Source organism: Aquarana catesbeiana, linkage group LG02 (assembly GCF_042186555.1).
Source record: "Aquarana catesbeiana isolate 2022-GZ linkage group LG02, ASM4218655v1, whole genome shotgun sequence".
NCBI classification, from domain to species: domain Eukaryota; kingdom Metazoa; phylum Chordata; class Amphibia; order Anura; family Ranidae; genus Aquarana; species Aquarana catesbeiana.
In genome coordinates this window covers 121,162,916-121,188,096 of record NC_133325.1, presented here as the reverse complement: position 1 = coordinate 121,188,096, position 25,181 = coordinate 121,162,916, and the positions used below count along the sequence as shown (strand labels likewise).

The 25,181-nt window shown below is 43.1% G+C and overlaps 1 protein-coding gene across 1 annotated transcript in view; it reads left to right on the top strand.

The window, feature by feature from the left end:
• The first annotated feature begins 1,060 nt into the window (after positions 1–1,060).
• The window catches only part of LOC141127178 (cyclin-dependent kinase 8), a 145,698-nt gene continuing 121,577 nt past the window's right edge, over positions 1,061–25,181 (top strand). The window contains exon 1 of the mRNA XM_073613403.1: positions 1,061–1,345. Coding sequence (XP_073469504.1) covers positions 1,218–1,345 — 128 coding nt within the window. The 5' untranslated portion in view covers positions 1,061–1,217. The remainder of the gene's footprint in view (positions 1,346–25,181) is intronic.

Below are 25,181 nucleotides of genomic sequence, written 5' to 3'. Positions count from 1 at the left end.
GTGGTCAGTGTAGTGGACAGTATAGTGTAGTGGACAGTATAGAGATCAGTATAGTGGACAGTATAGTGCAGTGGGCAGTATAGTGGACAGTATAGTGTAGTGGGCAGTATAGTGCACAGTATAGTGTAGTGGTCAGTGTAGTGGACAGTATAGTGGTCAGTATAGTGTAGTGGGTGGTATAGTGTAGTGGGCAGTATAGTGTAGTGGGCAGTATAGTGGACCGTATAGTGTAGTGGGCAGTATAATATAGTGGTCAGTGTAGTGGGCAGTATAGTGTAGTGGACAGTATAGTGGTCAGTGTAGTGGACAGTATAGTGCAGTGGTAAGTATAGCGGACAGTAAAGTATAGTGGACAGTGTAGTGGTCAGTATAGTGGATAGTGTAGTGGACAGTATAGAGGTCAGTATAGTGTAGTGGACAGTATAGCGGTCAGTGTAGTGAGCAGTATAGTGTAGTGGACAGTATAGTAGTCAGTGTAGTGGACAGTAGAGTGTAGTGGTCAGTATAGGAATCAGGTTGGTTAGTACTATTGTAGGAAGGGAAGGGACAGGACTCTGGGAGTGCTAAAAGTCCGCAGGTTGGGGGGGCGCAAATTACTTGCCTTGCCCCGGGTGCTGACAACCCACGCTACGCCACTGCACACATATGTGTAGATATAGAACAGATCAGATTGTACAGAGGTTTATATAAAGGTCAGATCGGATTGCACAAACACACGTTTAGATATAGGACAGATCAGATTGCATAGAGGTGTAGATAAAGGACAGATCAGATTGTACAGAAGTGCAGATAAAGGACAGATCGGATTTATGTGTGTATACAGGACAGATACGATTGTAGAGAAGTGTAGATAAAGGACAGATCGGATTGTACAAACACATGTGTAGACATAGGACAGATGAGTGTATATAGATGTGATATTAGGTAGGTGGACATGATCTCCCGCAGACTATACCGATCGATCTCCCGGGATGTCAGATCCCGATGGTGACCCGGGTGTTGGGCTCGGGTTATCCGGGGTCAGCCGTCACCTTCCAGCGGGAGGCGCTCAGTCTGTAGTAGGCGTGTCGTGCCGCGTCTCTCTTTACGGCGGTGTTTGCAGCAGCGGCGTGTGCAGTGTGAGGACAGGAGAGACCGGCTGGATCCCGGGCTGTGTGTGTGTGTGTGTGCGGCTCCTCTCCTCCTCTCCCCGGCCGCCTCCCTCCCTCCTCCTCACCATGGACTATGACTTCAAGCTCAAGCTGACCGGAGAGCGGGAGCGGGTGGAGGACCTGTTTGAGTACGAGGGCTGCAAAGTTGGAAGAGGCACCTACGGGCATGTGTTCAAAGCCAAGAGGAAAGATGGGTGAGTGAGTGAGTGAGGGCCCTGAGAAGGCCCGGGGGCCCCTGGAGAGACATGGACGGGCCCGACCTGTGTGCAAGGGGGGGGCCACACCGAGCCCGGGGAAGAGGAGGACACCTCTATGTATGTATGTATGTGTGTGTGTGTGTGTATATATATATATATATATATATATATATATATCACAGAATTATATACACACCATTCTTCATAGTCATCCTCCATACTCCATATATAACTCACACATAATTATATGTATTCTACTTCATACATAATTACACATACACCTCACTATATACATATTACCCCACATTATACCCCAATGTAAACATTACACCACATAATATATACACATAATACCCCATGATTGTATGTATCCTACTGTATACATTATACCTCACTAAATAACTCAGAATTATATCTACACCCCACTATATACATAATAACCCACAGTAATATATACCTCACTATATACATAACGCTTCATAGTGTGTACTATATTCTACTATATACATAATTATATATACCCTACAACAAACACCATTCTCTATAGTGATATAATACTCCACTATATACATAATACCCCATAATTCTATGTATCCTACTTCATACATTAAACCCTATAATTACACATACACCCTGCTATATTGACTTTATACCCCATAGCGATATACCCCACTATATATACATAATACCCTATAACAAACACCATTCTCCATAGTCCTATATATCCCACATAATACACCACAAACATATGTATCTTACTTCATACGTAACAACACTACTACTACTACCACCCCACTAATATGTACATTATACCTCACTATATACATAATACCCTAAAATGATGGCCCACTGTACACATTACACCACTTAGTAATATATACACACCCACTATATAAATAATACCCCATAATAATATATACACTCACCTCTATACACATAACACCCCATGATTATATATACATTATACCACACTATAACTAATAACCCATAATTATATCTGCACCCCCACTATATACATAACCCACAGTGATGTATATCTGACTAGATACATAATGCCCCATATTGTGCATAGGCACAGGGCTAGGATACACCGAGCTATATAATGTATATACCATGCCCCACAGTGTGCCCAGGAACAGAGCTAGTATAGAGAATATCCTACAATATTTATATGTAATGCCCTGTGCTGTATCTGGGCACACAGCTGGCATATATCAGTGGTTGCATATACATAATGCTGCCCCAAACTGGACACAGTGCTGGTTCATAAACTATTTATAGTTCTATAATGCCCCATGATGTGCCTGGATGCAAAGCTGGTATATATTCAACAATATAGATGTGATTCCCTGTGGCATGTATCATAATATATAGCCCTGCAGTTTGAGCACAGAGCTGGCATATGTCTTCTAGAAAATACATAATGCCCCATTGGGACCCAAGAGATTGAGCTGGTATGTGCCATACTATATGTTATGTACATAATACCCCATAGTGTGCTCAGGCACAGAACTGGTATATATCGTGTGTGTGTAAATGTATACACGCAGAATTGGTGTATTATATTGGTACACAAGTTCATGACATGCTCTAAAAATTCTACATAATGAGTTGTTCTACAATGACACTTGGACTATATAGAGTTAATACGGTATTACTTATAAATAAGGAACACTATAGGTTAACCCTGTGAAATTGTATATTGCGTTGTTACATATATTTCTGTGCATATCGGAGGTTATGTATAGGGTCCTCTATTGCATAAGTATGTTTGTCAGGCAGAGATTATCTTTTAAAATTAAACTGTCAAGTGATTGTATACAAATTAACTTCACACAATGTAACTAGTTATATATATCATTCTGTATTGTCATATTTGGTTTAGGGTAACACACTAAATATAGAGAATACTGCATGGAGCTAATAAGTTCCTGGGCAGAAGGAGGGGTTGTGGGGATATGGAGCGACCCGTGTTCTTTGCAATTTATCAGAAATGAAGTAGGCAGGGCTGACACTACATGCTTAGGATTTTGGAGCTGTATTGCCAGGTCAAAGAGGACAATAGAAGCATAATGTATTTCTGGCACATCAACAGGTATTTTTCTGTATTTGTAGCTTATTAAAAGGGGTGAAATGTGCATCCAGACAGATGCTTTCATTTAACCACTTGCCTACCGGGCACTTACACCCCCTTCCTGCCCAGGCCATTTTTCATCGCTGTTGCACTTTGAATGACAATTGCACGGTCGTACTACACTGTACCCAAACAATTTTTTTATCATTTTCTTCACACAAATAAAGCTTTCTTTTGGTGGTATTTAATCACGGCTGGGTTTTTTAATGTTTTTATTTATTTATTTATTTATTTTTTTACTTTTTTTTTTTTCTGTCAGTAAATTTTGTAACTAATAATTTTTCACCTTCACTGATGTGCGCTGATGATAGGCTGAACTGGTGGGCATTGATGAGGTGGCACTTATGAGGAGGTACTAATATGCCGCAATGATAGGTGTCACTGATAGGCATTGCAGGGGGGCACTGATGGGCATTGGTTGACAGCAGTGATGGTCATTGATGGGCAGCACTGATAGGCGGCACTGATCGCAAGAACTGACTGGCATCGCTAATGGGCACTGCTGCCACTGGTGGGCACTGCTGCCACTGGTGGGCACTGATAGGTGGCAGTGGTGGGCACTGATAGGTGGCAGTGGTGGGCACTGATTTGTGACACTATTTTGTAATCGGGGCACTAATGATCAGTGCCCTGATCACATTGCTAGATGTCCCCCCTGCGTGGAGATGCCGCTGATCGTCTCACCTCGCCACACACTCTGTCAGTGTGTGGCGAGGAGCGCCGATTACGGCACTTCCTTGTTTACATGTGATCGGCTGTGATTGGACACAGCCAATCACATGGTTAAAGAGCCGCGGACGCAGCACTTTCCAGAGATCGGGTTCACGCCATGTCCTAGCGCGATTGCAATGCTGCTCGCCCAAACGGCCATTCTAGGATGTCGTCCCAGAACGAGAGCCGCACTGCCCCGCCGTCATTTGACAGTCGGCGGGCAGCAATCGGTTAATAAGGCCCCTTCCACACAGGGCAGGCTCGGTTGCAGTCCGCCTGCTCAGTGGGGAAATCTCTCCGCTGATCCCTTATGAGCAGGCGGATACTTATGCAGAGTGGACACAGACACAGACACAGTCCACTCTTCTCTATGGGTGGTTGGATGCAAACGGACCGCCTGTTCATTTACTCCCGACTGCCATCAGATCCAATCCACCAGATGGATGAAGAACTGATTGCCATCTGTCTGTTTTTAGTGGATCAGATGTCAACGGGCACATGTCTGTTGACACCTGCCGCTCTATAGAGTCCAATCCGCTCCACCTAAAAAAAACTAACAGGCGGACCTGATCCGTCCCCCCCCGTGTGAAAGGGGCCAAAAGATATTGTACAACGTAAAATCCAAAAGTCTGGATGGCTGCACTCCAAGACAACATCCAACTCTGTGTAAAAGCAAGCAAGTGCAATAAATATTAATATACAGAAGTGCTGTGCATATACAAAATAGTGCAAACTATAAATAACAAAGAAAACTAGTGATTTCAATTATATCAATAAAAAAAAAAGTCCTATAAATTGCCAAATGTGAACGGTGTGAAATCTTCAGCAAGTGTCCATATATTCATACACCAGTGTGTACCTTCACCAAACACCAAATGGCTTCTGCTTTCCAGAACTCTTTGACTCCTATTACAGAGCAGTCAAAATGACTTGTTATATGGCCAGGCTTCCACCACAGAGCCACCCACAATCTCCACTTCAGGTCAGGATTTATGGGTCACCCTCTAGTTCAAACCCGTTACATAATTAAAAGAAAGCATAGTGTAAAATTGATCAAAAGCGCTTCTCGTTAATTTTAAAACAAGTAACCTAGTTAAAAAAAAACAAAAGCAGCACATGCGGGAATCACGGCTGACTGCTTTTGCGTTTCCCTTCAAATGGCATCTTCCGGGGCATGGAAGTACAATACCATGAGGACAGTAACAGTCAATGTGTTTCACACTATCTCAGCACCTACTGTCATGAGTTAACTATTGTTGTCCTTGGTGTTGAGGTATTGCATTTGCTTGCTTTTTCTCAGTAAAGCTGAATGTTGTCTTGGATTGCAGATGTACAGACTTTTGAATATTACATTGCATGGAGTGAGATGAGCTGGGCTGTCACCTGAACTCAGGAAAAGTATGGAGGATTCTGGCGGTCAGACCTGGAGCAGCAGCTTGTCTGTTACACTATGCTGTACATTGGACCACTTACTACAACATATTAGAAATAAGAATGGGTTTGGTCATAACCCATGTTCTGCTAAACCCAGAAGGAAGCAGTCCATGCCGAGCCAATCGGCTGCATCCAGTGCAATCCCCACACCGCAGCTGCATGTGTACAAGGACAGGGGTGCTTATGTCATCATTCCCATAATATAGCCATGTGATCGTATTAGGTCAGTGACATTGACCTAATGTGGCATTGTGGCTATTTTAGGTCAATGATGTCACAAGCATCTCTTTGTATACATGCAGTAGCAGGGAATGCCCTGCCCACAGCTGATTTAGCCTGCGCTCACCGCTTCCTTCTTGATTCAGAGCGAACCCAAGCTCATCCCTGAATATAAATATCACATTGTAACATGTATGACTAATATGCTGGTTTGATTTCCTAATACACAAATAATGTTGTGCATACTATATTGTATTACATATCAACAGATCACACTTACTGCAATATATTTTGTTGCAGAATTTCCGATATAAAAGATGTTCTACAATTGCACATGAATTATCAGGCACTCGACCTATAAAGTAATATTTTAAGAAATTAACCCAATACAAAGTATCCACATATAACAGATGCTCATGAATGACATACTGTATTTTATACAAATACACTCTGGGCTAATTAAAACATACTGTGTGCGATTTAAAATATTGTACGGTCTGCCCATGAATGGTGCACGTATAGCTAATTTACAAAGGTATACTGCACTGCTAGGTACCCATAATTCAAAGTATATAGTGGGTATAGTAAATACTCCCCCCCCCCCCCCCCCCCCCCCCCACACACACACACACACACACACTTTTAAAACAATCACATTTTGTGGCTTTGCAGTCTGAAATGAAGACAGACACAGTTTTGTTTCATCCAGCTGTATTTACTCAGTGCAACTTATAACATGCAAGTAAAAGATATAACCCCAACATGTCAGAAAAAAAAATAAAAAGCAGAATTGCTGAGTTGGAAAAAAGGATCACCCCCTTTGTGTCAGTATTTTGTTTGGACCGCCTTTTGCTTTAATTAAGGCCTTTAGTCTGTTGGGATATGTCTCTACTAACTTTGTACTTCTAGACTTTGCAATATTTGTCCACTCTTCTTTGTAGAACTGCTCAAGTTCAGTTAAATTTAATGGTGACCATTTGTGGACTGCAGTCTTCAAGTCATTCCACAGATTTTCAATGGGGTTTAAGTCTGGGCTCTGACTAGTCCATGCAAGGACATTCACCTTTTTTCTCCTTCAACCACTGTGTGGTCATTTTTTTCTGTGTGCTTTGGGTCATTGTCATGTTGGGAGGTAAACCGTCTTCCCATTGACCACTTTCTGGCAGAGGGCAGCAGATTTTCCTCAACGAATTTGACAGTATTTTGCCCTATCCATTTTTCTTCTATCCTGACAAGTGCTCCAGTTCCTGCTGCAGAGAAACACCCCCATAACAGGATATTACCACCTCCATACTTTACTGTAAGAAGGGTGGTATTTGGATGGTGAGCTGTATTAGATTTTCGGCAGACATACAGTGCCTTGAAAAAGTATTCATAATCCCTTGAAATTTTCCACATTTTTTCATGTTACAACCAAAAACATAAATGTACTTTATTGAGATTTTATGTGATGGACCAACTTAAAGTGGAACATAATTGTGACGTGGAAGGGAAATGATAAATGTTTTTCAAGATTTTTTTTTTTTTTTTTTATTTTTTTTACAAATATCTGAAAAGTGTGGTGTGCATTTGTATTTAGCCTCCCCGAAGTCTGTATTTAGTAGAACCTCCTTTCACTGCAATTACAGCTGCAAGCCTTTGGGGATGTCTCTACCAGCTTTGCACATCTAGAGAGTGAAATTTTTGCCCATTCTACTTTGCAAAATAGCTCAAGCTCTGTCCGATTGGATGGAGAGTATCTGTGAACAGCAATTTTCAAGTCTTGCCACAGATTCTCAATTGGATTTAGGTCTGGACTTTGACTGATCCATTCTAACACATGAATATACTTTGATCTAAACCATTCCATTATAGCTCTGTCTGTTTAGGGTCGTTGCCCTGCTGGAAGGTGAACCTCCGCCCCAGTCTCAAGTCTTTTGTAGACTCGAACAGGTTTTCGTCTAAAATTGCCCTGTATTTGGCTCCATCCATCTTCCCATCAACTCTGACCAGCTTCCCTGTCCCTGCTGAAGAAAAGCAGCATGGTGTGTTCAGGGTGATGTGCAGTGTTCGTTTTCCGCCACACATAGCGTTTTGCTTTTAGGCCAAAAAAGATCAATATTGGTCTCATCTGGCCACACGTTTGCTGTGTCCCCCCACATGGCTTCTCGCAAACAAGACTTCTTATGGCTTTCTTCTTGTCACTCTCCTGTAAAGGCCAGATTTGTGGAGTGCACGACTAATAGTTGTCCTGTGTACAGATTCTCCCACCTGAGCTGTGGATCTCTGCAGCTCCTCCAGAGTTACCATGGGTCTCTTGGCTGGCTCTCTGATTTAATGCGCTCCTTGGACGGCCATGTCTTGGTAGGTTTGCAGTTGTTCCATTCTCTTTCCGTTTTAGGATGATGGATTGAACAGTGCTTCGTGAGATGTTAAAAGCTTGGGATATTTGTTTATAACCTAACCCTGCTTTAATCTTCTCCCCAACTTTTATCCTTCACCTGTCTGGTGTGTCCCTTGGCCTTCATAATGCTGTTTGTTCATTAAGGTTCTCTAACAAACCTATGAGGGCTTCAAAAAACAACTGTATTTATACTAAGAGTAAATTCCACATAGGTGGACTCTATTTACTAATTAGGTGACTCCTGAGGGCAATTGGTTCCACTAGATTTTAGTTAGGGGTACCAGAGTAAAGGGGGCTGAATACAAATGTACGCCACACTTTTCAGATATTAATTTGTAAAAAAAAAATGAAACCCATTTATCATTTTCCTTCCACTTCACAATTCTGTGCCACTTTGTGTTGGTCTATCACATAAAATCCCAATAAAATACATTTTACATTTTTGGTTGTAACATAACAAAATGTGGAAAATTTCAAGGGGTATGAATACTTTTTCAAGGCATTGTATTGATTGGTGTTGAGGCCAAATAATTAGATTTTAGTCTCATCTGACCATAATGCCCATTATTTTTTTTTTTTTTCATGTGGCCTCAGAACTTTCAAGGTGCGTTTTGGCAAAGCTCAGTCGTGAATGTGTTTTGCCTTTCTTGTGGAGTGGCTTTTTTCTTGCAAAGCCCCCCCCCCTCTTAAAAGCCACATTTGTGGAGAATTTGATTTTGTCATAAATTCCTGCAACTGCTTCAGATTTGCCGTAGGCCTCTTGGTAGCCTTTGACCAGTTTTCTCCTGGCTCGTTCATCCAGTTTGGAGTAACGTCCTGATCCAGGGAGGATCTGTGTTGCGCCAAATACCTTCCACTTCCTAATAGACTTCACTGTGCATCTAGGCATTGATAAAACCTTTGAAACTTTTTGTATCCATCTCCTGACTTGTGCCTGTCCAACTTTATCCTGGAGATCTTTTAGCAGTGCCTTGCCACCCATAATTGATTGTTTGCTGCAGTTGCACTATCAGGGACTGAAATGCTCCAGGAAAGCTGTTTTCATGCTGAGCTAATCAAAATTACCACAGCTGATCACAGTTGAAAGTCCAATGGCTTTGTGTGCCATTTAGAAGGTGATTAGCTACACCTGTTTGCGTTTTTGCAATCATTTTTAGGAGGGGGTGATCCTTTTTCCAACTCTGTGATTCTGTTTTTGATTGTATTTTCTGACATGCTTGTGTTCTATCTTTCACCTGGATGTCATAAGCTGCACTGAGGAAATACAGCTGGATAAAACACCTGTGTCTTCATTTCAGGCTGCAAAGCAGCAAATGTGATTATTTTAAAGGGGGTGGTTCTTTTTCGACACCCACTCTATGTACAGTACACGTGATCATATTGGATGCGCAGGAAGAAAAATTCCACTTTCTAAATAGTGTTTAATACTGTACATATAATATCATACTAATGTATAATATATCTAATGTACTAAAAATGGGGCATTGTTGTAGTATATATAGAAATGCATATATTGTACCATGCTTCCCATAGGCATTCACCCCCTTGGAATTTTTTATTTATTTTTTGGTCTTCAATCTGGGGCGGTTTGCAGGCGTTATTGCGCTAAAAATACCACCTGAAAACCGCCCCTAAACAGCCTCCGCTGTTTGTTCAGTGTGAAAGCCCGAGGGCTTTCACACTGAAGCGGTGCGCTGGCAGGACGGTAAAAAAAGTCCTGCGAGCCGCTTCTTTGGAGTGGTGAAGGAGCGGTGTGTTCACCGCTCCTAAACCGCTCCTGCCCATTGAAATCAATGGGACAGCGCTGTACGAGCGGGTTTAACCCTTTTTCGGCCGCCAGCGGGGGTTAAAACCGCACCGCTAGTGGCCGAATACAGCCGCAAAAACGACGGTAAAATAGCGCTGTTTTACCGCCGACGCCCCCACCGCCCCAGTGTGAAAGGGGCCTAAGTGCATTTTCAGAGATTCACTTACCTCTCCATGGCTGCAGTCTGAGGATTGTTTACATCCTGTGCTGCAAGTGTTTTGTCTCTTGGCCGTGCCTGTACTCAGTATTGCCTTATAGAAGCCTATGGGCCCATCTGCCACCATCTTCTGGCAGGAAGCTGAGCCCCATAGAAATCGACTACACGTGTGCAGCCAGGAGACACAGGATTTGAAGCTCAGGATGTAAACAATCCCGGAAGGCTGCAGCCGCCTGATCAAGGTAACTGTATCTCTGGAGGTGAGATCTATTAGGTCAGTCTAAAGAGGTAAACCGGATAAGTGCCCCTTTTCCTTTTCAAAGGGTTTACCAATACAAAGGATGTTTTGCCATTTGTTTTGCACAACATATGTAAAACTTTGAGGGTTCAAGATATTTATTCTGAAAGTAAAGGCAACATTTTTTTTTTTTTTTTTTTTTTTTCCTAGGTTTGGATGTTTATGTCCCCATTAGGAATATTTACTCTCTAATTGTCCTGATCTCCAGTGTCACAGGAATAAAAGTGAGGGTAAATTTAAAACCTTGAGTTGCCACCAGAGCAGGAATAGAGGGGAATTTACCAACAGGGACACTGGTTACTTTTTTTTTTTTTTTCTTTTTAGTAGGAAAGGGAAAAAAAAGAGATTTCCTTCACATTAAAAAGATTTCCCTCCCTTCTTGTTGAGTCTACAGTGCAGCAAGTGAAGCGATGAGACATACAGTGGGGACAGAAAGTATTCAGACCCCCTTAAATTTTTCACTCTTTGTTATATTGCAGCCATTTGCTAAAATCATTTAAGTTCATTTTTTTCCTCATTAATGTACACACAGCACCCCATATTGACAGAAAAAACAGACTTATTGACATTTTTGCAAATTAAAAAAAAAAAAAAACCTGAAATATCACATGGTCCTAAGCATTCAGACCCTTTGCTCAGTATTTAGTAGAAGCACCCTTTTGATCTAATACAACCATGAGTCTTTTTGGGAAAGATGCAACAAGTTTTTCACACCTGGATTTGGGGATCCTCTGCCATTCCTCCTTGCAGATCCTCTCCAGTTCTGTCAGGTTGGATGGTAAACGTTGGTGAAGAGCTATTTTTAGGTCTCTCCAGAGATGCTCAATTGGGTTTAAGTCAGGGCTCTGGCTGGGCCATTCCAGAACAGTCACGGAGTTGTTGTGAAGCCACTCCTTCGTTATTTTAGCTGTGTGCTTAGGGTCATTGTCTTGTTGGAAGGTAAACCTTAGGCCCAGTCTGAGGTCCTGAGCACTCTGGAGAAGGTTTTTGTCCAGGATATCCCTGTACTTGGCCACATTCATCTTTCCCTCGATTGCAACCAGTCGTCCTGTCCCTGCAGCTAAAAAACACCCCCACAGCATGATGCTGCCACCACCATGCTTCACTGTTGGGACTGTATTGGACAGGTGATGAGCAGTGCCTGGTTTTCTCCACACATACCGCTTAGAATTAAAGCCAAAAAGTTCTATCTTGGTATCATCAGAACAGAGAATCTTATTTCTCACCATCTTGGAGTCCTTCAGGTGGTTTTTTAGCAAACTCCATGCAGGCTTTCATGTGTCTTGCACTGAGGAGAGTCTTCCATCGGGCCACTCTGCCATAAGACCCCGACTGGTGGAGGGCTGCCGTGATGGTTGACTTTCTACAACTTTCTCCCATCTCCCGACTTCATCTCTGGAGCTCAGCCACAGTGATCTTTGGGATCTTCTTTAGCTCTCTCACCAAGGCTCTTCTCCCCCGATAGCTCAGTTTGGCCAGACAGCCAGCTCTAGGAAGGGTTCTGGTCGTCCCAGACGTCTTCCATTTAAGGATTATGGAGGCCACTATGCTCTTGGGAACCTTAAGTGCAGCAGAATTTTTTTTGTAACCTTGGCCAGATCTGTGCCTTGCCACAATTCTGTCTCTGAGCTCTTCAGGAGGTTCCTTTTGACCTCGTGATTCTCTTTTGCTCTGACATGCACTGTGAGCTGTAAGGTCTTATATAAACAGGTGTATGGCTTTTCTAATCAAGTCCAATCAGTATAATCAAACACAGCTGGACTCAAATGAAGGTGTAGAATCATCTCAAGGATGATCAGAAGAAATGGACAGCACCTGAGTTAAATATACGAGTGTCACAGCGAAGAGTCTGAATACTTAGGACCATGTGATATTTCAGTTTTTCTTTTTTAATAGATCTGCAAAAATATCAACAATTCTGTGTTTTTCTGTCAATATGGGGTGCTGTGTGTACATTAATGAGGAAAAAAATGAACTTAACCACTAAGCCACTGCCCACCGTCGTATGACGGCTGGACGAGGCTTCTGTTATTCTGGGAGGACGTCATATGACGTCCTCGCCTTCCCGAGCCACTAGGGGGCGCGAGCGCGCCGCCGTGTCACTCGGGACCCGGTGCGCGTGCCCGGCGGCCGCGATGTCCGCCGGGCACCCGCGATTGCCGGGTAACACAGCAGGAGCGTGGATCTGTGCATGTAAACACAGATCCACGTCCTGTCAGAGAGGAGAGGAGACCGATGGCGTGTCCCTTGTACATAGGGACAGCGATCGGTCACCTCCCCCAGTCAGTCCCCTCCCCCACAGTTAGAATCACCTCCTTAGGTAATACATTAACCCCTCGAGCGCCCCCTAGTGTTAACCCCTTCCCTGCCAGTCACATTTACACAGTAATCAATGCAATTTTATAGCATTGATCGCTGTATAAATGTGAATGGTCCCAAAAATGTGTCAAAAGTGTCCGATGTGTCCGCCGCAATATCGCAGTCACAATAAAAATTGCAGATCGCCGCCATTACTAGTAAAAAATAAATAAATAATAAAAATGCTATAAATCTATCCCGTATTTTGTAGACGCTATAACTTTTGCGCAAACCAATCAATATACGCTTATCGCAATTTTTTTTTTACCAAAAATATGTAGAAGAATACGTATCGGCCTAAACTGAGGAAAAAATTTGTTAAAAAAAAAAAAAAAAAAATTGGATATTTATTATAGCAAAAAGTAAAAAATATTGTGTTTTTTCAAAATTGTCCCTCTTCTTTTGTTTATAGCGCAATAAATAAAAACCGCAGAGGTGATCAAATACCACCAAAAGAAAGCTCTATTTGTGGGGAAAAAAATGATAAAAATTTAATTAAGGTGCAGTGTAACACGACCGCGCAATTGTCATTCAAAGTGCGACAGCGCTGAAAACTGAAAAATGGCTTGGGCAGGAAGGGGGTGTACGTGCCCTGTATTGAGGTGGTTAAATGATTTTAGCAAATGGCTGCAATATAAGAGTGAAAAATTTAAGGGGGTCTGAGAACTTTCCATCCCCACTATATATCCATATCTTTTATTTGCTTTTTTTCACCTGGTGATCTGGCCAGTAAGTCTGTCGTGTGTTGTTTTTTTTTTTTTTTTTTTTTTTTTTTTAATCAGAACAAGCTGTCCTGCAGATATAGTAGTTTAGATGGTTGAGTTTGGATTCTAAAACGTGCATTTATAAAAGTCTGGTTATAATAAGCTAATAATTTGCCACCAGAGTATCTAAATAAGAAAAGAAAATCATAAAGTCTGTAGCTTTCCTTTAAATAACCAACGCTTGGTGACCAGGTTTCAGTCACATTTCTTGCCTTGGTAAATGTTAGTCAATAACATTGTCTGTTCATTGTCAGACACACAATGCAGAAATCACATTGTTGGAGCAGACGACCGTGACTCAACCTGCCCTGCTTCTTCTGTGTGCTTTCCTCTTGGGCATCCCTTTTTCTTTTGTTCCATAGCTTGCTATCATTTCATTTTCCAGGCAGGTGAATGGCAGCCCCCCTGGACCTTCCTCCCCATGGAAAGCTTACAGCTTGCCTTCATTGTCACAAATAACTTTATTTCCCAAGCCAGATAATTAATGAATAAACTACAGCAATATTCAGTCCATTTTTCAGCACGCTCATCGCTCATTTTCTGGAAGTAGGAATCAATAGTTAGTACTCTTGTCAGTAAGTAGATGCAAGGACAGGGATCATGTACAAAAAAAGTAGGAACCTGTAGGCACCAGCTAGCCCATCCACAGGCATTATATAACAGTCTGAGCAAGCAAGGATTTAGATGTAGGCTGATAAGTATCATTATAGGAACCTCACTCTACTCCATGGTTGGCGTCCAGCCACAATCCTCTATCCCTAACTACAGGTTATCGCTGACTGTGCACACAGTCACAGATGGCTGCAGCAGCTGTCAGTCTGTCATGTATGTGCTGACGGACCAAAGATTGTTGGAACCACCTGTGTATCTTGCCTCTGGTATTCAGTGTGCTAATGGCACATGTGAGTGCACCCTAATGCAGCAGTTACATAGCTCAGACTGATTTACTAAGTTGTGTGAAGATTCACTTAAATTATGCAATCATTTGAAAAGAAATGCCTGGTATACACTATATTAAAAACAGAATCCCCCCCCCATCCGCCAAAACTCATCAATCAGTGCACTCTGCCACTGAGAGTGCTGATCTGGAGGCGGTCGGCTGCTGGTTCTCCAGCATGCACTTCCCACAGAAGCCGGCCGAACAGACCATTGTACATATGGGCCGAATGTCAGAAGTGTTTGTTGTGTGTTTTTTTTTTTTTTTTTTTTTTTTTTTTTTTTTTACCAGCCGCTGTTTCCTGACATTTAGTCCGTGTGTAGGGGGCTTTAGTCTGCAAGTGACTAGGTAACTGATGTAAATACCCACACAATTTGTGTAATTTTATTCTCTGATGCTTTAGTAAATCGTCCACCAGCCTCGCTCTTAACCTGCCCACATAATGGAGTACATGGGATGTACTGTATATATTGGAGGTGCACCGAATGGAAATTTTGGTTGCCAAAATCGAAATTTTTTTTTTTTTTTATTATATTTTTATATACAATTGTATTATATCTGACTTTTCAATTAATATAAATGTATTGTTTGCTAGAAGAAAGCTAAAGAAAAATGCAGTCTGCAATCCCTGACCATCTCTTGTAGCACATCTGCAATCTCTTACTTAAGACCCCATTCACACAGGGACGACTTGTCAGGCGACCTAGTCGCCTGACAAGTCGCCTCCCGTTCTGTACTATGGAGCCGTTCTAAGGGGAGCGACGCAAGTCGCTCCGACTTAGAAAAAGGTTCCTGTACGACTTCGGGGGCGACTTGGGGCGACTTGCATAGACTTCTATGCAGAAGTCGTTTTGCAAGTCGCCCGGCCATTCATTTGCAGGTCGCCTCGCTGAGGCGACCGGCAAGTCGTGTTGCCCCTGTGTGAATGGGGTCTAAATGCATTGCTAATAGTATTAGCAAAATTTCCATTCGGTGCACCTTTAGCAGACATGATACAGAAGATGGTCAGAGATTGCAGACCTGATGCAAGAGATACAGCCTCACCAGTGCCTGGATCACATAGAGCGGCGATCTCCTGCCGTGTCACAGAGCTTGATTTAAATTGCCCAAGTCGGGTGGCCATAGTAACAAAGTCCCGCCTCCTATGATGCACGCCACTCTGATTCAATTTCCCAGCCTTGGATCAGTGTGCCATCTATCACAGGAGGCGGGACTTTGTTATAGCGGCTGCTGAACAATTCAGCTCCGTGACACTGAGGGAGATCGCCGTTCTGCGTGACGAGGAGGAGGGAGGGGAGGATTCTGATGGGGGCGCACCAGGATGACACCCTCGCAATGTATGGCACCCGGGGTGGACTGCCCCCTTTTTGGTGCCAATATTGGCACCTTTTTTTTTTCTGCCGAATGCAAAAAACAATTTTCGGCCAATAATGTTTTGGTGGCTGAAATTTCGGTGCACCTCCTAATGTGTATGTACGCTATATTGTCCAATGTATTGGGACGCCTGCCTTTACACACACATGAAATGGCATCCCTTAGTCAGCATCCTAAGCTGACTGTAGTTTTGAGTGAACGGATGGACATTCATGTGTGATCCAGTTATTCTGTGATGTCTTTTTGGGCCACCTACCCTAAACAGAAATATTCCATTATAGGCAGTGCAAGAGGAGCAGCTTTCTGATGTTGACTTATTTTAAAGGAAACAGTCCACCCTGGGAGATGGTTGGTTCTCCAAGGGTGCATTCACACCTCGGTTCTCATTTGTTTGAACGCATTAGAACTTAACCTCTTGCCACTGAGCGCGCGCAAATATGCGGCTTCTCGGTGGGTGGGCTTTGGCTCCGAGCTGCACATTTGCGTGCATTAGTGCAAATAGAGCTGAGCCTTGCACGCTCCCGGCACAGTTACCGTTGGCCAACAGAAAGATGCCGATCATGTGACAGCCAATCTCACCAGTCACATGACCATAAGCCCCACCTCCCTGCATTCTAAACCCCTTAAAGGGACAGCAGGTGACGACTCCAAGGGGTTAAAGTGGTTGTAAACCCAGATTAAAGGAGAAACTAACCTGCAAGACAAAGGCATAATGAGCTAGTATGCATGGCATACTAGCTCATTATAAAATACTTACCTTAGAATGATGCTGTTGTAGTGGTCCCGTCACACTGCTGTGACCTGTGACATGTCTTCCTGGAGTTATTTCCCGGCTCTTAGGGCTCCGGCTCTGATTGGTCGGAGCCGCAATGACATTACTCCTGCGCGTTGGATTTTAACCCTTAAATTGAAGGAAGCTGCTACTTTTGAATTCTTGTATGACATTTGATTATGGATTAGCCATGTGTTGCATTAACATTTTTTCTTAAACACTATTTTATATAAGCCAACTTGTAAAATGTTTACTGTTTACTGACCCTCTTAAACCATTGGAAGTAAAGCAGTCCTGGCTGCTTACAGTTTGCAATCTGGAGTTGGGTTGTACTAGAGGCATCTTAATCTCTTGATCACTGGCCCTTTCAGAGAGTAAAGCCATTTCTGTCTGGTTGTAATGGGAGATGTAGTAAACAAAAAAAAAAAAAAAAACATCCTCCATTGTGCTTAAGGCTGCACATTCGCAGTGTTCCGTGCGCTTGGTTTATTATGAGTGTAATATATGGAAGCTATCCTGTGGGAGTTTGTGGAAACTGTAAATGGTCTCTCCTGATTAAATGCTCTGTGGTTTCTGCCTCTCACACTTAAGTGCATCTGTATATTATTTTTATGTCTGTCACATAAATGACACTGCAAAAGCTAAACAAAAAATATTAGACATAAAATAGATCTATATCCATGTATAGACAGAAAAGACATTCCAATCTTTTATGACTACTGTGCCACCAATAAAGCACCAGATTGGCTATTTGTGTATATACTATTAAATGAAAATGTAAGATTGGAACAATAGAAGATGCTACTAGTGGCTTGTTTTTCTAAGCTTAAAATCCCTGACCTTGTCTGTGTCCTGCTGGGGAGATTTCCCTTCAGTTCCTGTTTTGGAGATGGACGAGAAAGTGAGAAGTTGTCTTCACTATAAGAGTTTATTAGACTGTATAGTAATTTGGCTCACCCATTGTGCTCATAACTTTGAAATATGGGATCGCTCCTCAGTTTCTTTCTTGGTGACAACTGTCACCAGGACAATTGGATCACAATAAACATGTTAGCGGGTTTAACCTAAGTTTTGTGTGTGGTGAGTTTGTTTTTTTTTTTTTTTTTTTTTCTTTTTTTTCTTTTAATACATTTTCTGTAGTAAGGCAATAAAAACGTATTCCAATAGCTCCCTCTCAAACACTTACCTGATTACTGTATTGTTCCCGCACTGTGCCCAGATCTTCTTTCAGCCATTGGCTCCTTCTGCTGTCAGTCAAATCATGTGAGGAGGAAGCCAGTGGCAGGGCTGAGTCAGTGTGTGCCTATGGACGCACACACTCCAGCTCAGGAGCATGCCCTCACGTGTTCCCCCATACCAAGCTATGGGGGCACATGGAGAAGAGAAGGAGCCAAAAGTGCTGACGGGGGATCCCAGAGAGGAGGTTTGGGGCTGCTCTGTGCACAGTGCAGTACAGCAAGGGGGGGAAAAAAAAGCATTTGATCCCCTACTGATTTTGTACGTTTGCCCACTGACAAAGAAATGATCAGTCTATAATTTTAATGGTAGGTTTATTTTAACAGTGAGAGACAGAATAACAACAAAAAAAGCATTTCAAAGCAATTATAAATTTGCATTTTAATGAGTGAAATTAGTATTTGACCCCTTTGCAAAACATGACCTAGTACGTGGTGGCAAAACCCTTGTTGGCAATCAGAGGTCAGGCGTTTCTTGTAGTTGGCCACCAGGTTTGCACACATCTCAGGAATTTTGTCCCACTCCTCTTTCCAGATCGTTAAGGTTTTGAGGCTGACGTTTGGTAACTCGAACCTTCAGCTCCCTCCACATATTTTCTTTGGGATTAAGGTCTGATGACTGGCTAGGCCACTCCAGGACCTTTAATGTGCTTCTTCTGGAGCCACTCCTTTGCCTTGGCTCATTGCCACGACCCATTTTCAATGCGCTGGCTGAGGGAAGGAGGTTCTCGCCCAAGATTTGACGGTTCATGGCCCCATCCATTGTCTCTTTGATGCGGTGAAGTTGTGCTGCCTATGCCCTGTTCTTGGGGTCATAGGCAGCATTCCTCCTCCTCCTCCACCAAACACGGCGAGTTGAGTTGATGCCAAAGGGCTCGATTTCGGTCTCATCTGACCACAACACTTTCACCTAGTTCTCTTCTGAATCATTCAGATATTCTTTAGCAAACGTTAGACGGGCCTGTACATATGCTTTCTTGAGCAGGGGGAAGTTGCAAGCGCTGCAGGATTTCAATCGTTCATGATGTGGTGTTACCAATTATTTTCTTGGTGACTACGGTCCCAGCTGCCTTGAGATCATTGACAAGATTCTCCCGTATAGTTCTGGGCTGATTCCTCACCGTTCTCATGATCATTGAAACTCCACAAGGTGAGATCTTGCATGGAGCCTCAGACCGAGGGAGACTAACAGTTATTTTGTGTTACTTCCATTTGCGAATAATTGCACCAACTGTTGTCACCCTCTCACCAAGCTGCTTGGCGATGGTCTTGTAGCCCATTCCAGCCTTGTGTAGGTCTTCAATCTTGTCCCTGACGTCCTTGGACAGCTCTTTTGTCTTTGGCCATGGTGGAGACTTTGGACTCTGATTTGCTTCTGTGGACAGGTGTCTCTTTTTTACAGGTAACAAGCTGAGATTAGGAGCACTCCCTTTTTAAGAGTGCTCCTAATCCCAGCTCGTTACCTGTATAGAAGACACCTGGGAGCCAGAAATCTTGCTGATAGGGGATCAAGTACTTATTTAAATCATGAAAATCAATTTATAACTTTTCTTTTAAATTAAATTTTGTTAGATATTTTTGTTCTGTCTCTCAGTGGTAAAATAAATAAACCTACCTTTTAAAATTATAGACTGTTCATTTCTTTGTCAGTGGGCAAACATACAAAATCAGCAGGGGATCAATTACTTTTTTCCCTCACTTTATCCCATTAGTAAGCTTTGGAGGGCATAGTAAAACGCGTTGGGGCGTGGCCTAGCGGGGGTCCAGGCTATGACTGCCATTCACTATCTTGACACCTATCACTCTTTACCATTGCGTGGACTGGAGCATAGCATAGACCAGGGATCTTCAAACTACGGCCCTCCAGCTGTTGCAGAACTACACATCCCATGAGGCAATGTAAAACTCTGACATTCACAGACGTGACTAGGCATGATGGGAATTGTAGTTCCTTAACAGCTGGAGGGCATAGTTTGAAGACCCCTGGCATAGACTAGCTCCATTCCCAGTCAGCACTCACAGTAGTGGCCAAAGGACTTCATTCCCTTTAAAACCTGTGAGGCTCACACACATCTTGGTTTTCGGGTAAGTATAACAACATGGTTTTTATATTTTAAGAAAAAAAACAAATAACATTTACAACCGCTTCAACTGTATTTAATATGTAAAATGCAATTAAGACAAGACTTGACATGTATTACATTTTTACTTAACTTGGGGGTAAATCTTACTGTATATGAACACTCTTTATCCAAGCAAAAAATACATTTAAATGTGTGAGCGCATATTTAATTTAATTTAAGCAATAACACTAATGGTAGTCTCATATTTATGGAGCCAAATCTTGGTTTCAGAGTTTACCACATGAGCTTTTAAGGAGAAACAAGTAGGCTCCTAGGTCTTGTTTTGGCAGGCTTCCTTAGGAGTTGGACACAGAATTAAAAATATCTAAGCCTGCATCCTGTGTGTAACCCTTTCACTGATCTCTCTGGACTGCTGCATAATTACAGTGGATGGGACATGCCTTTATTGTCTCTTCTTCCCTTTTTTTTTTTTTTTTTTTTGTAGTAGTAGTTCTAGATCTGAAATATTAGGCAGCTGGTTGAGATGCTTGCCCAGATACTGGTTATTTTGGCAGTAGTACATGCACCTGCAGCATGTAGGAAGGATCTTGCTTGGCACAGATCTACAAGTATAGCTATAACCTCTACAAAACTAGAATTGTGGCAAAGTGGTAAGCACTCTTGCCTTGAAGCACTGGAATACTAGGTACATGGAGCCTGTACATTACCTGTATTAATGTGAGTTTTCTCCTACAACTCAGAAACCATTGGCAGAATTACCAGGGTCGCGACTAGGCCCTAGTGTTCCACCACCGTGAGGAGCCCCGGGATGGCAGGAAGGGGGCCTGCTGCAGAACATCATGTTACAGCGGGCCCCCTTCCTGCCATCTTGCGACCCCCACCCATGCTCCAAGGGGCCTGTGCAGCCTCCCTGCTACTGTGACAGGGCAAGTGGAATCCAGGGTCAGAGTGTGATGTCAGTAGCCAGGAGATGACCCCCTCCCTGGACACTAACACATTTGAATGAGAAGCTTTTGGCGCCCTTCTGCGAGCCCTAGCGGAGAGCTAGAGAGGATCTAGCAGAGGGAGGACGGGGTGAGAACAGCCTGGGAGGGAAGTGTCAGTGCTGACAACCTGGCAGGACTGACACTGAGCTGTCACAGGGCTGAGTGAGGCAAGGGGAGGAGAGTGCAACCCATTGTCATTGGTGAGGTAAGACACTGCTCTGGTCCGTGTTGCCTATCTGGGACCCTTTTTACCCCCTACCTGGGGATGCCCCCTCCCCCAACCCTGCTCACCCAGAACCCTACAGCCAGGAACGGACATACACTGCCTCACCCCCTCCAAACAAAACCTGCTGACACTGACAGAAAAAAATCCCCAAAAATAACTAAAAATCCCCCAACGCCTCCTTTTGGGGCTGGGGGCTCCAGGGGCCCCAGATTTTACAGTGTCCGTTTCAGCAGGACTAGGTGGGGGCTGGGAAATCTGTCATTACCAGCATGGTGGGGGGTAGAATGTGTCATTACGAGAATGGGGTGTGTGTGTCAGTCATTATGTGTTGGTCAGTGGCGGAACTACTAGGGTCACAAAGGTTGCACTTGGAACTGGGCCCCAAGCCAGCAGGAATGGGGGCCACTGCAGAACATGTAAAAAGGTCTTTCTGCGGTCCCGTAATAAAGGGACCCACGACTAGAGTAGAGGGCTCTGGGATCAGTGGGAAGGTATCTGGGACTAATGGAAATGGTTCCAAGACTGGAGCAGGGAAGAAAGTTATACTGCTTCCCTATTTAGGTTCCCGCATGTGCTGCCATTGCCAATTCCTACATTGCCCTTATGAGGGGGGTCAGGGGGGGGGGGCCTTCATGTTTTTTTGCACTGGGGCCCTGAAGGTTCTAGTTATGCCTTTGTCAGAAACCTACCAATTTTTATATTTGATAAATCACGGCAAACTTTATCATGCAAAGCTTATTGCCCAAAAGAAGCTCCATCTCCATTTTAGGCGACAAGCTTTGCGCGATGCAGATTACGGCGCAATTTATTAAGCAACAGTTGCGACAAAGCCGCGCCGCGTTTGAGGTGTCATTAAAAATAAATGCATTGCAATTTTTGGAGTTGCGGCAATCCTGCCCATGATCCCACATTGACACAAGTATACGGGGCCTAAATCACATGTTTGTGAGAATAAGAATACAATTCTGTCATGTTTTGTTCAAGCTATCATCCTGAGGATATTCGGACAGCTTCTTTTTTTTTTTTTTTTTTTTTTTAAAGTTATATTATAATGTAAATAGGCTCATGAACATGGAAGACTTTACTGCAAATAAACCAAAGCATATATAACATTGATACGTTCACTTTACAATGTTGTGGATGATAGTCATATTTTTGTTGTTGCTGATTTTAATCTTTTTTTAATATTATTTTTTTTTTTTTTTTTTTTTAATGAGTAAAATCCAAAATTAAAAAAAATGCACATTTACCTGTGTATAAACATTTTATGAAAAGGATAAATGCTTCAAGTACTTAGATTTTTGGTTACATTTTTTTTTAAGTGTTGCATTCTCTGTTAATGGTTTAAGGTAAAAAAAAAAAAAAAAACCTTTTTAGGTGCAGCTTGTTTTCTATTTAACCTCCCTGGCGGTAATCCTGAGTGTGGCTCTGGGTTAATTTTCAGTACCAAAAGCGATAACCACATTGGGTTGCACCATAGTATGCCTGTACTGTTGCTTGCCTTGTCCCTACAATCCCCTGATGTCCTCACGCTGTGTCCTCTGGCCGATGCATCTGGGTTCCCTTACCTGCGAGCGACGCGGGGGGGGGAGTTCAAACCATAACATACACACAATACATTGTAATCTTTTAGGATTACATTACTGTATCAAACCATTTCATCTCAATTTTGTCCCTAGTGCTTTGTCCAGTGCCCTGCATGCACTTTTTTCCTTTTCTGAAAACAAGAACGATGAGGCTCTATTCACATCGGTGCAGTAAAAAGCGCACCAAGCTCCGCTCTTAAAAAAAAAAAAAAAAAGTTCTGAAGCTTCTTTGGGGCGATTGCTGCATGTAGGGCAGCATATTCAGGTGGGTGGGCTGCCCTATGTGTGATAAGTGAAATCGGCCGATGTTTGGCCCGTGTATACAGCCCTTAAAGCGGAGTTCCACCCAAAAGTGGAACTTCCACTCATCCCATTCCTCCCCCCGTCCGGTGTCATAATTGGCACCTTTCAGGGGGGAGGGGCGTGCAGATATCTGTTTAATACAGATATTTGCGCCCACTTCCGGGAATAGACTCCCACGGGTGTCACGCCCCTTCCCACAAACACACAGGTCCCGGGAGATAGCCAAAACACCTCCCTACCTTGCTTAAAAAAAAAAACAAAAAAAAAACACGCATGTGGGAATGCGAGTTCTCGCTATGCAGAGATGTGAATTGGGCTTGACAGCTGAGTGTTTCAGTAAGATGGCCATACACTATGCAATCTGATTGTATATTTAGTGAGAAGGGTGATCACTGATTGCATTTAATTTAAAAAACGTGCAGCTGGGAATGAGAGGGTAGATAATACAGGGTGCGTGCTAATGAGGTCAGCTGGTCAACTCCTTCCTGCGCCATGACCTACAGTCTGTAAGGACACAAGACAGAAGCAATAGATGCGTTTGGAATCATGGATGGAGGACAATAAAGTAAGTTTCTGGGATTTTATGCAAAAAAAGTACATGAATGCTATATTGGTGCATAGGGAGCTGTAATTTAGGGGGGGGGGGGGGAAAGGTGAACTTAGCCCTTAAGGTCTTGCTGGGTCATTGGGTTACTTCTAGGGGCCCTCTTCTTCCAAATAGGCTCTTGGAATACTTTTTAAATACTCAGAGATCCAGCAAGGGGTGTGATTAAAAAATATAGTAACTATTATCCACACCATTTTAACTTTACCCATAACAGTAAATTTTCTCCTAAACTTTTGCAATCCAAGAATAAGAAAGATAGTGTTCAGTAATATACCTGGAGATCTGTATCCCCAAATATTTGAGTCTAATATGGGACATAGAGTCAGCCTGGGGGGTGCAGTAGTGGATGTTTGTGGGAAAAAGAGTGGACTTGTCACAATTGACCAACGGATAAGAGAAACCTCCTAAAATTTGGAAAATACATGGTGTTAGAGAGGTGTATGTGTCAGCCAAAATAGCAAGGTGTCATAGTCCACAATGCAATGTTATCCTCTTGGTTCTTCGTAAAAAAAAAAAAAAAAAAAAAAAAAAAGTATAATTCACCTGGAACAATTTTTTTTTTATCGTTTAACCCAGCCAGCTGAATGAAAAAAAGGCTGAGGAGCACAGGAGCTGCTGTACTAACCGATGTTAGTACAGTGATAGGCCCCCCCCCCCCCGCCACAACACACACTGGTCAGCACTGATCGGGTGGCAATAGCAGACCTTTTTTGGTCATGCCGAATGGCCGGTTTGTGTAGAACCGGCTGCCATACACATGGGTCGAAATTTAAGGCGACATCGGCCAATGTTTGGCCCATGTATACAGCCCTTAAAGCGGAGTTCCACCCAAAAGTGGAACTTCCACTCATCCCATTGCTCCCCCCCCCCCCCCGGTGTCATAATTGGCACCTTTTAGGGGGGAGGGGCGTTCAGATATCTGTTTAATACAGGTATTTGCTCCCACTTCCGGGAATAGATTCCCACGGGTGTCACGCCCCTTCCCGCAAACACACAGGTCCCAGGAGATAGCAGGGGCCAGTTAGGACGCACAGCACGACTCAGTAGTGCGCAGTAGGGAACCGTGAAGTGAAGCCGCAATGCTTCACTTCCTGATAACCTCTCCGAGGATGGCGGCGGAGACCAGAGCGATTGATCGGCTTCGACTGCCGACATCGCTGTACCCTGTGTCCATTTATTAAAAGTCAGCAGCTGCAGCAGTATTTGTAGCTGCTGGCTTTTAAAATATATATAATACTAGAAAAGCTACAATTTCTGGGGAAATTGTGAAAAGTGTTCTTGCCTCTACAACTGGAGTGGGCGGAGTAACTGGGTGGGGTGGAGTGGCTTGAGTAACTGTGAAAAGTGTTAAAAAGCTTAATATTTTTAAAAGTATAAATAGTAGTAAAACAGTTGAAGTCCCATCATTAGCTGAAAGAGCTGAACATTTTTTCCAAAAATATTTTTTTTTTTCATGGG